Genomic DNA, 12,727 nt, shown 5'->3' with positions numbered 1-12,727 from the left:
GGCACGTCCTAAAAGAATTTACGTGGTATACTGATACCGTTTCCTTCGGACTTTGCTGCCTGAACTGAATTTAATAGGGGAAATCTAGAGGGACATTGAAGCCAGTGAGGAGAAATGAAGAATGCCAGTATAGAGCGAGGGGCAGATGGCCTTGCTCCAAGTCTTGGTTTTCTCATTTATACTAGCTGTGCGACTATAGGCAAATTACTCATCTCAGTAAGTTTCCATTTCTTCATCAGAAAAATGGCAATTATAGTGATAGTAACCAGCCCACAGAGTTGTGAGGATTGAACAAAACGTACACATAAAGTGCTCTGCTGTGGGTCTGGTTCACAGTAAACTGTCGATAAATGTTAACGATCATAACAACACTTCAAAGGAAACCCAACCAACAGAGTTATTTTTATCTGATCTATATGCCTTACAAGCACCAGCAATTCACATCAGTCCAATGCTATTTCTCTGAAAGCCTTTTTTACTCACCCTACGTTGTACTTTAGTTGTCCAGCGTGGACAACATCATTGTTATCATCAAGATAACCTCGCTTCTTGCCATCTCCCCTTTGCCCTAAAATCCTCAACAAAACTCCTGGCTACCCAGCATGCTGAACACACCATTGCACCTACTCAAGTTCAAGAGCCACATTTCAAATTACCTGTGAAGCCTTCAATGAAGGCTGACTGCTGTACTTCTCCACTGATGGTCAAGACAAGGATTTTATACTGGCGCCCCGGTGTCAGGGAGGTGAAGCGATACTCGGTTGCAGTATTTACGAGGTGAAAAGGAGGGAAAACTTTCATATCGTTGAAGAGCAGTTGGATCTCATATTGGTCTACATCCCCATCAGCTCGGGACCAAGTCACCAGAAGGTCTTCGGTGCTCCTATTCCGCAGTGTGAGATCCCTAACGGGCTCTGGGACTAGGGAGGAATATGAGAAGGCCCTTCAGGAAAGTGACGGTTCAAAGTTTACCTACACAATAATGGATGTGTCACATTCAAGGAACTGGCAAATATCTCTCTTCCCCAAAGAAACCACTTGAGCCACTTCATGCATAAGAATTAAATAAGAAAAATTGGAAGCAACTCTTAAAATTGTAATTTTTTTCCTGACATGAATCTTATATGCTAAGCGCTGGTAGGATATAATTATCAAGTGAATTATGACCTCAATCATAAGATGAAACAAGATGCTTAGAACTTTAAATGCCACGATGCGGTGGGACAGGGAAGAAAAATGGGACATTTGGCCTTCTTGCTCCCTGACTATGCTTGCTTTTATCTACCAATAAATATTCTGGAATTAGAGGCCATGGCTTGACTGAATGACGTTCCCAGTGAGACTGGGAATGTAATTTACTGATCAGTAAGCAGAGAGAATTCAAGGTTCAGATCCTTTATTTACTCGATGGCCTTTGAGTCCCAATCACCCATCAGGTTTAACAGTCTTCCTTTCCACTTACTTGTTCTGCCATTCCCTTGTTCGCTGGCTTCATATGGTCCACTTCTTGTACTAACAGTGACACTGTACAACCGTCCAGGGACTAGCTTAACAAATACGCACTCGTTCTCAGCCTTGGGAACGCTTTTGGTTTGAATGAAGTTGTTTTTGTTTTTAATGGTGACTTCATAGTGATCAAAGTCTCCACTAGCGTGCACCCAGGAGACCTTTAAATAGTCACTCCTGGCTGAGTTGCTAATACTGACTCCCTGGACCTTGTCAGGCACTGAAAAAGAGAACAGAGAACAGCTGAAGATTTAGTGAATGTAAGGGAGTAATTGCTCACAGATGACCACCTGGGACAGGAAAGCTAAGTGAGTAGATTTCTTTTGGTGGGCACTGGAAAGAGAAGTTTTAGACCTTTAGATCACACGTTTCTGGAGGGGAAGGATTGTTACACTACTTGGAACGATTAAATGGCTCTTTTTACAGAATCTGATGAACTAATTCTAATCTTGTTTCTTGCCTACACAAAATGTCATGTACAAGATGGAACATTAAATATGATAACTGATGATTAATATGAATGATGGCGATGATATTAATAATTCTAACACACCTTAGTGACTCAAGATGTGATAAAAAGTTACCAGGAAGAGTATAAACAACCCAAAAGAAAAATGGAAGAAGAGGAAACACATAATTAATACACAAAGAGATGCCTAACATCACTGGTGATCAGGGAAATGCCAGTCAAGACCATGGCAAAATACCATTTTATATCCATACGGTTGGCCAAAATTTAAACACCGGATAAGACTGAGTACGAGAGGGGGATCCCTGGGTGGCTTAGTGGTTTAGCGCCTGCCTTCAGCCCAGGACCTGATCCTGGAGTCCTGGGATTGAGTCCCACGTCCGGCTCCCTGCATGGAGCCTGCTTCTCCCTCTGCCTATGTCTCTGCCTCTCTTTCTCTCATGAATGAATAAATAAAATCTTAAAAAAAAAAAAAAAAAGACTGAGTACAAGACAGGGTGTCCAATCATGCAAGAAGAGTAGGTGAATGGACTGGTATATGTACACAGTGAGATTATATAGCAGTCAGAATTACTTTCTTTTGAACTTAAAATGCAAAAATGTGGATCTTTTGCCTTTAAAGCTAAAACACAAAATATAAGTAAATCTTATCAATATCAATTGAAAAACGAAGTCTCAAGAGATTACATACTACATAAAATAACCTTTTAAAAATGTTAGAATAGCTAAAAAATTTTTAAACCTGTTATTTTAGGACTACATAAATAAGAAAACTATGCAAGATGAAAGGCAAGAAAAGAGATGAAAATAGGAGTCAGGATGATGGCTACCTGGGGATTAATCAGTGAAGTGGGAACCACATGATTTCATACAGATTATTGTCAAGGTTCTAGCTTTTATTTTGGGTAGTGGTTTCTCAGGTGCAGATGAAATTATTAAAAATGATTAATTAAATGCCTAAATTAAATTGGAAGCCAAAAAATAAATAGAAGTGACAAAACATGTTTTCTTGAACCAAGAATTATGATTAATCCAAGTTTGTACATCTGAGGTTTCCCCGATAAATAAATATACAAACAAATAAACACTGTGTGCCTGTGGTTTTTCTCTCAACCAATCTATCAATTGATCAACCAACTGGACAAAGCCAGTGTCCAAGGCTTCTCTTCCACTTTACCTCAAAGCATGAAATGATGCAGAAATTTCAATATTTTGGCATCTAAGCTATATTTGCCACGATGCTCCTCACATCTACGAGTTGCATTTTATCATCTTTTGTTGGTGGTGTGGGTACTGGTTAGTTTTTGTATTAGAATAGACCTCACTGTGGACACGAAGCCAGGACAGGTGTGCTTTCTTCAAGATATTTACCTGAACCAATTACAGTGTGGCTAGAATTTATTCATCACAGAGTACAGGAAAAGAAATTCTGAAGTTTCTATGCATGGGCTAAGTAAGAAAAGTCGATGACCCAGGCAATTTATTGAAGACAAAGCCACTACTACAGGAAGCAAAACCAAGCTCCATACCATGCTAAGTCAATAAGGGGCTCTCCAGGTAGAATCGGAGGTAATTTATGAGACCTGCCTTGATGCACAATGAGTTGATGTGATACAGCATTAGAAAGATCAATATTTTCACCCAAAATGCATTAGAAAAGGGAAAGGGCTTCGACATCATCAGCCAAAATCAACAAGACAGCATCTCAGACACGACTCTAGAGTTTAACTGATTTGTTGGGGGCAAATGGATTGCCTTGATTAGTCACGCGTCACATCCAGGTTCATGCTGGTAAAGAGTCAAGAGGGTGCTTTGAATAAAGGGTTGTTTTTCTTGCAACTAAAAACAATCTTAGCAAAGGCTTGCAATATGAAGGTCAGATGGATAGGAAACATTCATGAGTTGACACAGAGGGGAAACAAGGGGTTAGTAGTTGGATGACATATCCTTTGATTCTGGTGATCTTTAGGCTCCAAGTTGGTCAACATAAGACAGTGACATAAAGCTGCTTCATAAGTGGAAATCTACTTTTCAGATCTCAGGCATTATTGTGATTATCAGTAAAATTAATTTTTAAATTATATGAGAGTAGGGAATAGCTATATCCCTGACCAATGCTTTCAAGGATAGCATGATATAATGGAAGTAGCACTGGAACTAGGTTGAGGTTGATTACTGGTCAGCCATGTGACCTTGGAAAAGCGAAGTTTCTCTCTGGGATTTTATCTTCTAATGAGATGAGATTAGATCAATCTACAGACACTTTCAATGTTAGGATGCTGTAGCAATGTAAATCAGTGGTTCTTAACCTTTTTGAGGTCATGGAAAGTTTGAGCATTTGATAAGAGCCACACACTCACTCCCCTCGGAAACACACATACTTTTCCTATCTGCAAAAACTTCACGAACAGTTTTAGGGGTTATAACATTCCTAACATTCCTAAGATCTATCCATGGAGCACTAGCTTAAAGCTGCTGATTCAGGTGATTTCTGATTATTAATTCATTAAACATTTGTTGAATGCCTTTTAGATTTCAGACCTGGTGCTAAGTAATAGGATGATGTCAGTTGCCGTGATCCTGGTGGAAAAAATAAAATGTATTTCATAGTTTTAGATTTTTGTAAGTCTTTTTGAGTCCAGAAGATGACTGGCTAATTCTTGCACTCAGCAACAACAGTAAAACTATGGGTGTTTATATGGGCCAGGTATTGAGAGAAACACAAAAAATATATGGTTCCGGACATGGAGGCAATCATGGAGAGATATAAACAACTGCAACGAATACTAAATGTCTCCTAGAAAGGGTGAATGGGAACTTAGAGGGACACATAGGATAGCTGTTAATACTAAGCATGATGGAGGTAAGTGGACAGAGGAGAGGTGTAGGAGACCCATTATAAATTTAAGTAATAAGAACCATGTTCAGGTTATCGGCAAGAAAAGCAAAATTAAGACATGGCAGTAGAAAATTTTGTGGTAGGGGTAATTAGCAGATCCTAGCAAAGGATAACATGTGTCAAAAGTGATTTTGAAATTTTCAACATAGGTGAGCGTACATTCACTTTGGTCTTGGAAATTTGACAAATTCATTTTTTATAGTATTTATTTTTCGTCATTATTTTTCCAGTTTTATTGAGAAGTAATTGACATATATCACTGTATAAATTTAAGGCATACAGCATAATGGTTTCATTTACATATATTATGAAATGATTGTCACATTTGGTTCAGCTGAGACCCATCAGCTCATAGAGATACAATAAAAAGAATAGAAAGAAGAAAAAAGGAGAAAATTTTTCTTATTATGATAACTCTTCTGATTTAATCTCTTAACAACATTCCTATATATCACATAGCAGTATTAGCCACAGTCATCATGGGGCACCTTACATCCCTAGCACTTATTTATCTTATAACTGGAAGTTTGTACCTGTTGATCATCTTTCTCCAATTCCTTTTCCCTCCATCCTCTGCCTCTGCCTTTTTCTATGAGTTTCTTTCTTTCTTCCTTTTCTTTTTCTTTCTTTCTTTCTTTCTTTCTTTCTTTCTTTCTTTCTTTCTTTCTTTCTTCCTTCCTTTCTTTCTTTCTTTCCTTCTTTCTTTTTCTTTCTTTTTTAAGATTTTATTTATTTATTCATGAGAGACACAGAGAGAGGCAGAGACACAGGCAGAGGGAGAAGCAGGCTCCCTGCAGGGAGCCCAATGTGGGACTTGATCCCAGGACCCCGGGATCACAACCTGAGCCAAAGGCAGACGCTCAACTACTGAGCCACCAAAGTGCTCCATCTATGAGTTTCTTTCTGCTTTAGTTTTAGATTCTACATATAAGTCAGGTCAAAGAGTATTTGCCTTTCTCTCTCTGACTTATTTCACTTAGCATAATGCCTTCATGATCCATCCATGTTGTTGCAAATGGTAGGATTTCCTCATTTTTATGGCTAAATAGTATTTCATTGCATAGGTATACCACAACTTCTTTATCCATTCATCCACTGATGGACACTTAGATTGTTTCCGTGTCTTGTCTCCTGTAAATAATTCTTCTATGAACACAAAGATGAAGATATCATTTTGAGCTACTGATTTTGTTTCCTTTGGATATATTCCCAGAAGAGGAATGGTTGGATAATGTGATAGTTTTTATTTTTTGAGGATCTTTCATACTGTTTTCCATAGTAGTAGCTGTACCAATTTACACCCCCAACAGTTCACACGGGTTGCCTTTTCTCCACATCCATGCCAGCATTTGTTATCTCTGTCTTTTGATGATGCCCATTCTAACAAGCAAGAGGAAATATCACATTGTGGCTTTAATTTGCATTTTCCTAATGACTAGTGATGTTGACCATCTTCATGTACATGTTAGCCTTTTGTATATCTTCTTTGGAGAAATGACTCTTCATGTCCTTTACCCATTTTGTAATAGGATTATTTACTTTTTTGCTATTGAATTGTATGAGTTCTTTACATTTTAGATATTAACCACAACTTATCAGATAGATGGTCTGCAAATATTTTTTTTTCCATTCCATAGGTTGTTTCTTCACTTTATTGATGGTTTCTTTTGCTGTGCAGAATCTTCTTAGTTTGATGTAGTTCCACTTGTTTGTCTTTGACTTTTTGCTTATACTTTATATGTCATATCCAAAAAATCACCACCAAGACCCACGTAAAAAAGATTTCTTCCTATGTTTTCTTCTAGGAGTTTCATATTTTTAGGTGTTACATTTAGGTCTTTAATTCACTTTGAGTTAATTTTTGTGAGTGGTGTAGTTTCATTCTTTTACACGTGCATATCCAACGATCTCAGGCCATTTATTGAAGAGACGGTCTTTCCTACACTGAGCATTCTTGACTTCCTTGTCAAAAAAACCATGACATTTTAAAATGCAAATATCAACCCATAGCTCAGCAGGAAAGACTTGACAAAATATTAACGTTGACCTTAAGCAGAAATCTCAGTTGTAAACCCCCGAAGTGTTAAGTACATTGGGAAAATGGTAGCTGTCTAAATTTAGCTCTTTCCAGCACATCAAAGTCCTGTCATTCATTGCCTTTGCTAAGATTTTGCTCCTGGTCTCAGAACAATAAAGGTTAACATTTTCACCTTGTGTAAGAAAGAATGAACAGTGGACTTTGACCAGACATTTCAAGAAGGATTTTAGGACACAGAACTTCCTAGGCCCTAGAGCTACACAGCAGAGCAAGTTAGTTAACCTCTCTGAACCTTGACTTACTGCTCTGCAAAGTGGGAATCATGACAACCATCTCAATGAGGAATTTGCAAGAATTAAGTAAGTTAACATTCTTAAAGCCCGTGTCTAGCAACCAAAAAGTATTTCCTGAACAGGACACACTTGGTACTATATTTGAACATAATATGAATTCTAGCCACGAAAGGAGTGCTCATCTTACTTTAAAGGAAACATCTACTCACATAAGGCGTTCCTAGGGTCAAAATTTGAAGACTGTCCCAATTCTGTGATCTCAATAGCCTTTAACCCTATCATTACAGAATTTTTTCAGATCTGATGCCTTGAGCCATGTGGCCAGCCTTCCAGAGCCTGGCTGTCCTCAGAACCTTACCTGTTCGCTCCTGGCTGAAGGAATGGTTTTCATACTTGCCGCTCCTTGTAGTTATGGTCACATTGTAGAGGCGGCCTGGAGTAAGGGAGCTGAAGGCACATTCGCTGACAGACTTGGCAATAACGAGGGACTGAACCACCCTGTTTCCATGAGTGAGTGTTACCACATAGTTATCCACATCTCCAGGAGCCGGCAGCCAGGAAATGCTCAGGTAGTCATTCCGACCAGAATTGTTTACCGTCACTCCACTCACGCTGGAAGGGACTGTGATTTCAAAAGGGGGAGAAAGTTTAAAACGAAAGCACAGTCAAAAATCTGGAATCATCTACCGCAGTCAGCAAACAAAACAAAACAAAACAAAACAAAACAAAAAAACAGTGTGGACTCAGAAGATCTTCTCTGATGACCTCAGAGGTCAAAGACATGGAAGGATTTCACTTTAGCTTCTGGAAGCTGAATGTTCTTAGGTTGGCAAGGCTAACTCAAATAAAAACGCAAGGAGGTCTTTGGGTGTCTCATAAATAGAAGGATGCCAATACTGCATTTTTATGGTGTTGCTGTTTACAAAGTATTTTAAGTGGAGGCATTTTTATGTGCATGTGGCAGGAGGTTCCCTTTGTAGGAAAAGGAACAAACATAACAATCCAAACGAATCAGCTTGAACCAAACTCATCAATAAGTGAAGAGATTTGAAGGGAAAGATGAGAATGCCATACCTTTGCTAGCGAGCTATAGACTTTGGGGTAGTTTTGATCTTGTAATGACGTTATTTATTCCTAGGGTGTCTAATAACGAACCTGTTGAGAGGGGTTGCATCTGCCCTTTATAAAGTATTTCCTGCCCTCTAGTGGCAAGAAATAAACCTAAACGCCTATCTTGAAAACAACAAATCTGGAGATTGACCCAACTGTGTGCAGAAAGAGTTACTGTGGTGATAGTGGCCATTATCATTTGCTTGTTTTAATTGAGGTTTATTGCCACAAACATTTATGGAGGACTTACTATTTGCCACATATACAAAAATGGAAAAGATGCGGATGCCTTCAAGGAGCTTCCTGGCTTGAAGCAATATGCAAATTGATCACTGTGGTATTGAGGAGTAGTTATACATGTATCAGAAATAGGTGTACAGTAAATAGTATTGCCCCTAGCAAATATCAGAATAAAATCCTGTAGTGTATGTGAACTACACTCCCATTTTCATCATTGGTTCACTACTTCAGCTTTTCATATATCGTCATATAGAAGTATTTTCATATAATTGTCAATATCAGTGCATCACGTACAATGGACAGGATCCAGCTAGATGACCTCGGAGAATCCTTCTAATCTAAAAAGCTTGGACTCTGTGAGTTAAGCCTCAAAATATTTACACTTACAGGCACTTGTCCATCATCAAAAATTATAAATAGCACCATATTGAACAGCTCTGCTAATGCTGTTCCAAATATAGGAACATTTCCTAAACATAAACTTGAACTTTTTAGCATATATATATATATATATATATATATATATATATATAAAGATTTTATTTATCCATGAGAAACACAGAGAGGCAGAGACACAGGCAGAGGGAGAAGCAGGCTCCATGCAGGCAGCCCGACGTAGGACTCGATACCAGGACCCTAGGGTCACGCCCTGAGCCAAAGGCAGACGCTCAACCTCTGAGTCACTCAGGTGTCCCTTTAATATTTATATGCTGATGTTGTTCTTCCTCCCTCTCCCTTTTCCTCCCTTTCTTCTTCTCTCCATTTAATAATACGTACATCCCCTGATTGCTCTCCAAAGAACTGTGCTTGTTTTTCAAAACCCCTAGAGATATTTGCAACTACTAACATTTTATTAGAAAAGATACAATTATCAAATGTTTTGTCAACAATACAAATTCATGTTCCCACAAAACAGATACAAGATTTGTTTTTCCTCTAGAACCAGCATGTTCTCAGGTTAGAATTAGATTTGTTAAGCATATCTGATAAACCTTAAATATCTTGCCACCTTCTCTAGGCTGGGAGGGTTTACTTATATGTTTCAACTCCATGGAAATATGTGTGAACAAGAAAGGCTTTCAAAACCTTTCAACTGTTTCAGCACTGACCGACATTTCAGCAATTTGAGTAGATGGTAATCATTATCAAGGCGTTAGCCACTGAATGTTTTACAATCTACTGTATACAAAATTTACTAATCTAGGCATATTTCAAAGTCTCTAGTTGTTGTGTTTTTGTAGTAAAATCCTATTTTCCCCTCTTCTTGTGATAATGTCTGCACTCCTAATGTGTTTGAGTCAAATAACTCATGCTTATATTTATTTATATTTTGCCCTCTCCTCAAAATCTTATGATCACTCTTCAAGGACTGTCTTGTCTTGTTTTTGCGTGCTTCTGTTATATACCGTGCATCAAATACTGATACCTCTGCTATGATTAAAGCACTTATTTCAAGCACTTATTTCAAGTGGTATCAGGTACCAAACTATGTTAGCCTATCACAGTAAGTTCAAAAGCCCTTGACATATTTTAAAATGAAAATTAACTTGTGCCGCAGAATCTGACTCGTTGTTAGCAAACCATTTCCTCTTCCTCTTAGACACACGGCAAGGCTGTATTTCCCAGCCTCCCCTGCAGTGAAATGTAGCCACTTGAGTGTGTTCCCACTGATGGAATGTGGGGGGAGGAGTGATGTGTCTGCTTCCCGGTCTGGTCATCTTCCCCCACCCCATTACCTCTACTCTCTGGAGAAACTGACAGAGTTCTGAGAACCTAGAGGAAGGAAGAGCCACAGATGGTAGGAGCCTGGATCCCTGAATTGCTGCTCAGGAAAGAATCAACCAATAGACCTGTCTAATCAGGACCCCCCCATGGTGTGTAGTAGGTGAATAGTCGGTGTAAGCAGGAAATAAGTCAGTCTGATCTGACTAATACAACCGCGTCTCGCTGGGAAATGGGTGCAGCGCCCTTCTTAACCTTCTCAGCTTTCTTGTTATTTCTCCTTCCTCACTCCAGCAGAAATACATTGGGGTAAATTACTGGGCACAGGGATAAATGGGGGTAAGTTACCGGGGATGGATTAGAAACTGGAGGCTTCCAGATGTTAAGTTAATGGCAGAGCTAGGACCAGAACCTAGGCCTCCTGATTCCCAAGTGAGGTTTTTCAATCCTCCATCCCTGGTTATGCCACACCAATGGCCGGTACTAAGAAGCACTAACAGAGAAGAAAGAAAGTATTGGGAAGAAGGATGTAGGTAATAATATTAGCTGCCACAGAATGAGCAAAATGGCACATATCAGTGAATTTCTACCAAAACTAGGAAATATCTTTTCAATGGCTTAGTTGCTTTTCTGGGAGAGCTAAGGAAGTTAATGTTCCTTGGGTTCATTAAGTAGATAAGATTCATGATTTTTAAAAAGGGACATATCTATGATGACTGCAGTTGATACTCAAAATCCGAGCATCAGAGGTACAGAAGGAGGAGCCTGAAATCCAATTTATGATCATATAGAACTAAGTAGGCAAAGTCACTGATCTGATTCTGAGTTTATCAATAATTGTCAAAGCTTTACTGAATGTACTTAATTTTTTTCTAAGAAACTAGAACAATATAAACAATATAAATTTTATACTGTTTATTTATATTCTTTCTTGGTCTTGTGTAGAAAATTATATTTCCTTCTTTGACACATGCGACCATATGACACTTGTTTGTTTACTTAGCTCTTTGTCCTATTTGACTGTGATCTCCTCAAGGTCAAGGAACATTGTTTAGGTGCTGTATGGTACTAAGCACTTGTTTAATGTTGCTTATGAAAATATATGTGATTTGGGAATTTTATGAACTCATTTTTGGACCATAGAAGTTAAAAATCATCTCCTTTCTATGTCTTGAAACAAGAATATGAAAAGGAAGAGAATATACTTTAAAAAAAATCTCGTTACTTATTTATCTTAACTGGGACATACACAGTAAGAAATTCATCAACTGAATGAGGGATAAGCTTAGGCATCAAATGACTATTATGTTACCACAAAGGTTTTTCTAGAAGTTCTGACACATTCTAGAAGTTCTGGGAGATTTAAATTGAGAATTCATTCTCGCCTCCCTTCCCCTGCCCCTTCCTCCCCCACCCATTTCCATTCCTAGGAGAGCAACATGTGTGGATGGTTGGTATTGAAACTTGGCTCTTAGGAAAGTCAAATATGGATCTGTTTTTAGGGTGCTTTGAAAAGTCCTAGAATATACTCTGGACTTCCCATGTGTTCTTACCTGTCCTTCCCTCTACCACCACTTGTCGGGACGAGATCCCTCCGCTTACTGTTGTTACCACCACAGAGTAGAGGCTGCCTGATTTGAGGGCATGGAAGCTGTATCTGCTGGTCTCACTGGAGACACTTTCATTTTTGATGACCACGTTTTCATGGATCAGTAAGACTTGATAGAACTCTATGTCTCCTAGTGCTTGGGTCCAGTTGGTAAACAGACTGCTGGTTGTCCCTTGGTTGGCCACATACAAGCCAGTCACTTGGGCAGGCACTAGAGCACAGCAGACAAAGAGAAGAAAAAAATCAGATGACATTTAGTCACCCTAGGGAAGTGTAACAAAATGAGTAAAAAATGGAGACAGTCTTGAAGACGATAAAAATATATCTATATGTTTTTGCTATAAGACTCTCAGCTCTATTTCCTGTGGCATATGGCAAACTACTCCCATACAGAAGCTGCTTATATGTGAAATCAAAATTACTTCAGATCCACGGGTGAGATGATGCATACCTATTAAGTAGTTTTGAATTCACATTTTCAATAATGAAAAAAAGGTTATTTTTGAATATTGCTTACTTTATGTGATTTTCTCTGTCCTTACTTCACGAGAACTGAGAGCCACATTACCTACCTGAGCTGATGGTTGTTATGGGGTGATACTGGGAAATCCCTTCAACCTGATGATTAGGTTGTAGTTTAGGAAACTGGTTAATTCTTTACTGGCACATTCTGAAGAGGATCATTATTACTATACATTAAAATGCTACAACAGTATAAATTATATTATAATATAATAATAATAATAATAATCATAATCATAGCAACTAGTAGTGAGAACTACTGAGTGTCTGCTATGTGCCAATTATAGATTCTATAGCTTTTAGAAATTATAATATCTGA

The 12,727-nt window shown here is 38.5% G+C and overlaps 1 protein-coding gene across 3 annotated transcripts in view; it reads right to left on the bottom strand.

The window, feature by feature from the left end:
• The window catches only part of PTPRB (protein tyrosine phosphatase receptor type B), a 124,489-nt gene that overhangs the window by 49,639 nt on the left and 62,123 nt on the right, over nucleotides 1-12,727 (bottom strand). For all 3 annotated transcript variants that reach the window (XM_041754206.1, XM_041754207.1, XM_041754208.1), the window contains 4 exons: nucleotides 11,831-12,097; nucleotides 7,564-7,827; nucleotides 1,463-1,726; nucleotides 657-920 (listed from right to left, as the gene is read on the bottom strand). In XM_041754206.1, coding sequence (XP_041610140.1) covers nucleotides 657-920; nucleotides 1,463-1,726; nucleotides 7,564-7,827; nucleotides 11,831-12,097 — 1,059 coding nt within the window. The remainder of the gene's footprint in view (nucleotides 1-656; nucleotides 921-1,462; nucleotides 1,727-7,563; nucleotides 7,828-11,830; nucleotides 12,098-12,727) is intronic.

This window comes from Vulpes lagopus, chromosome 5 (genome assembly GCF_018345385.1).
Source record: "Vulpes lagopus strain Blue_001 chromosome 5, ASM1834538v1, whole genome shotgun sequence".
NCBI classification, from domain to species: domain Eukaryota; kingdom Metazoa; phylum Chordata; class Mammalia; order Carnivora; family Canidae; genus Vulpes; species Vulpes lagopus.
This window is presented reverse-complemented; position numbering and strand designations above follow the sequence as displayed.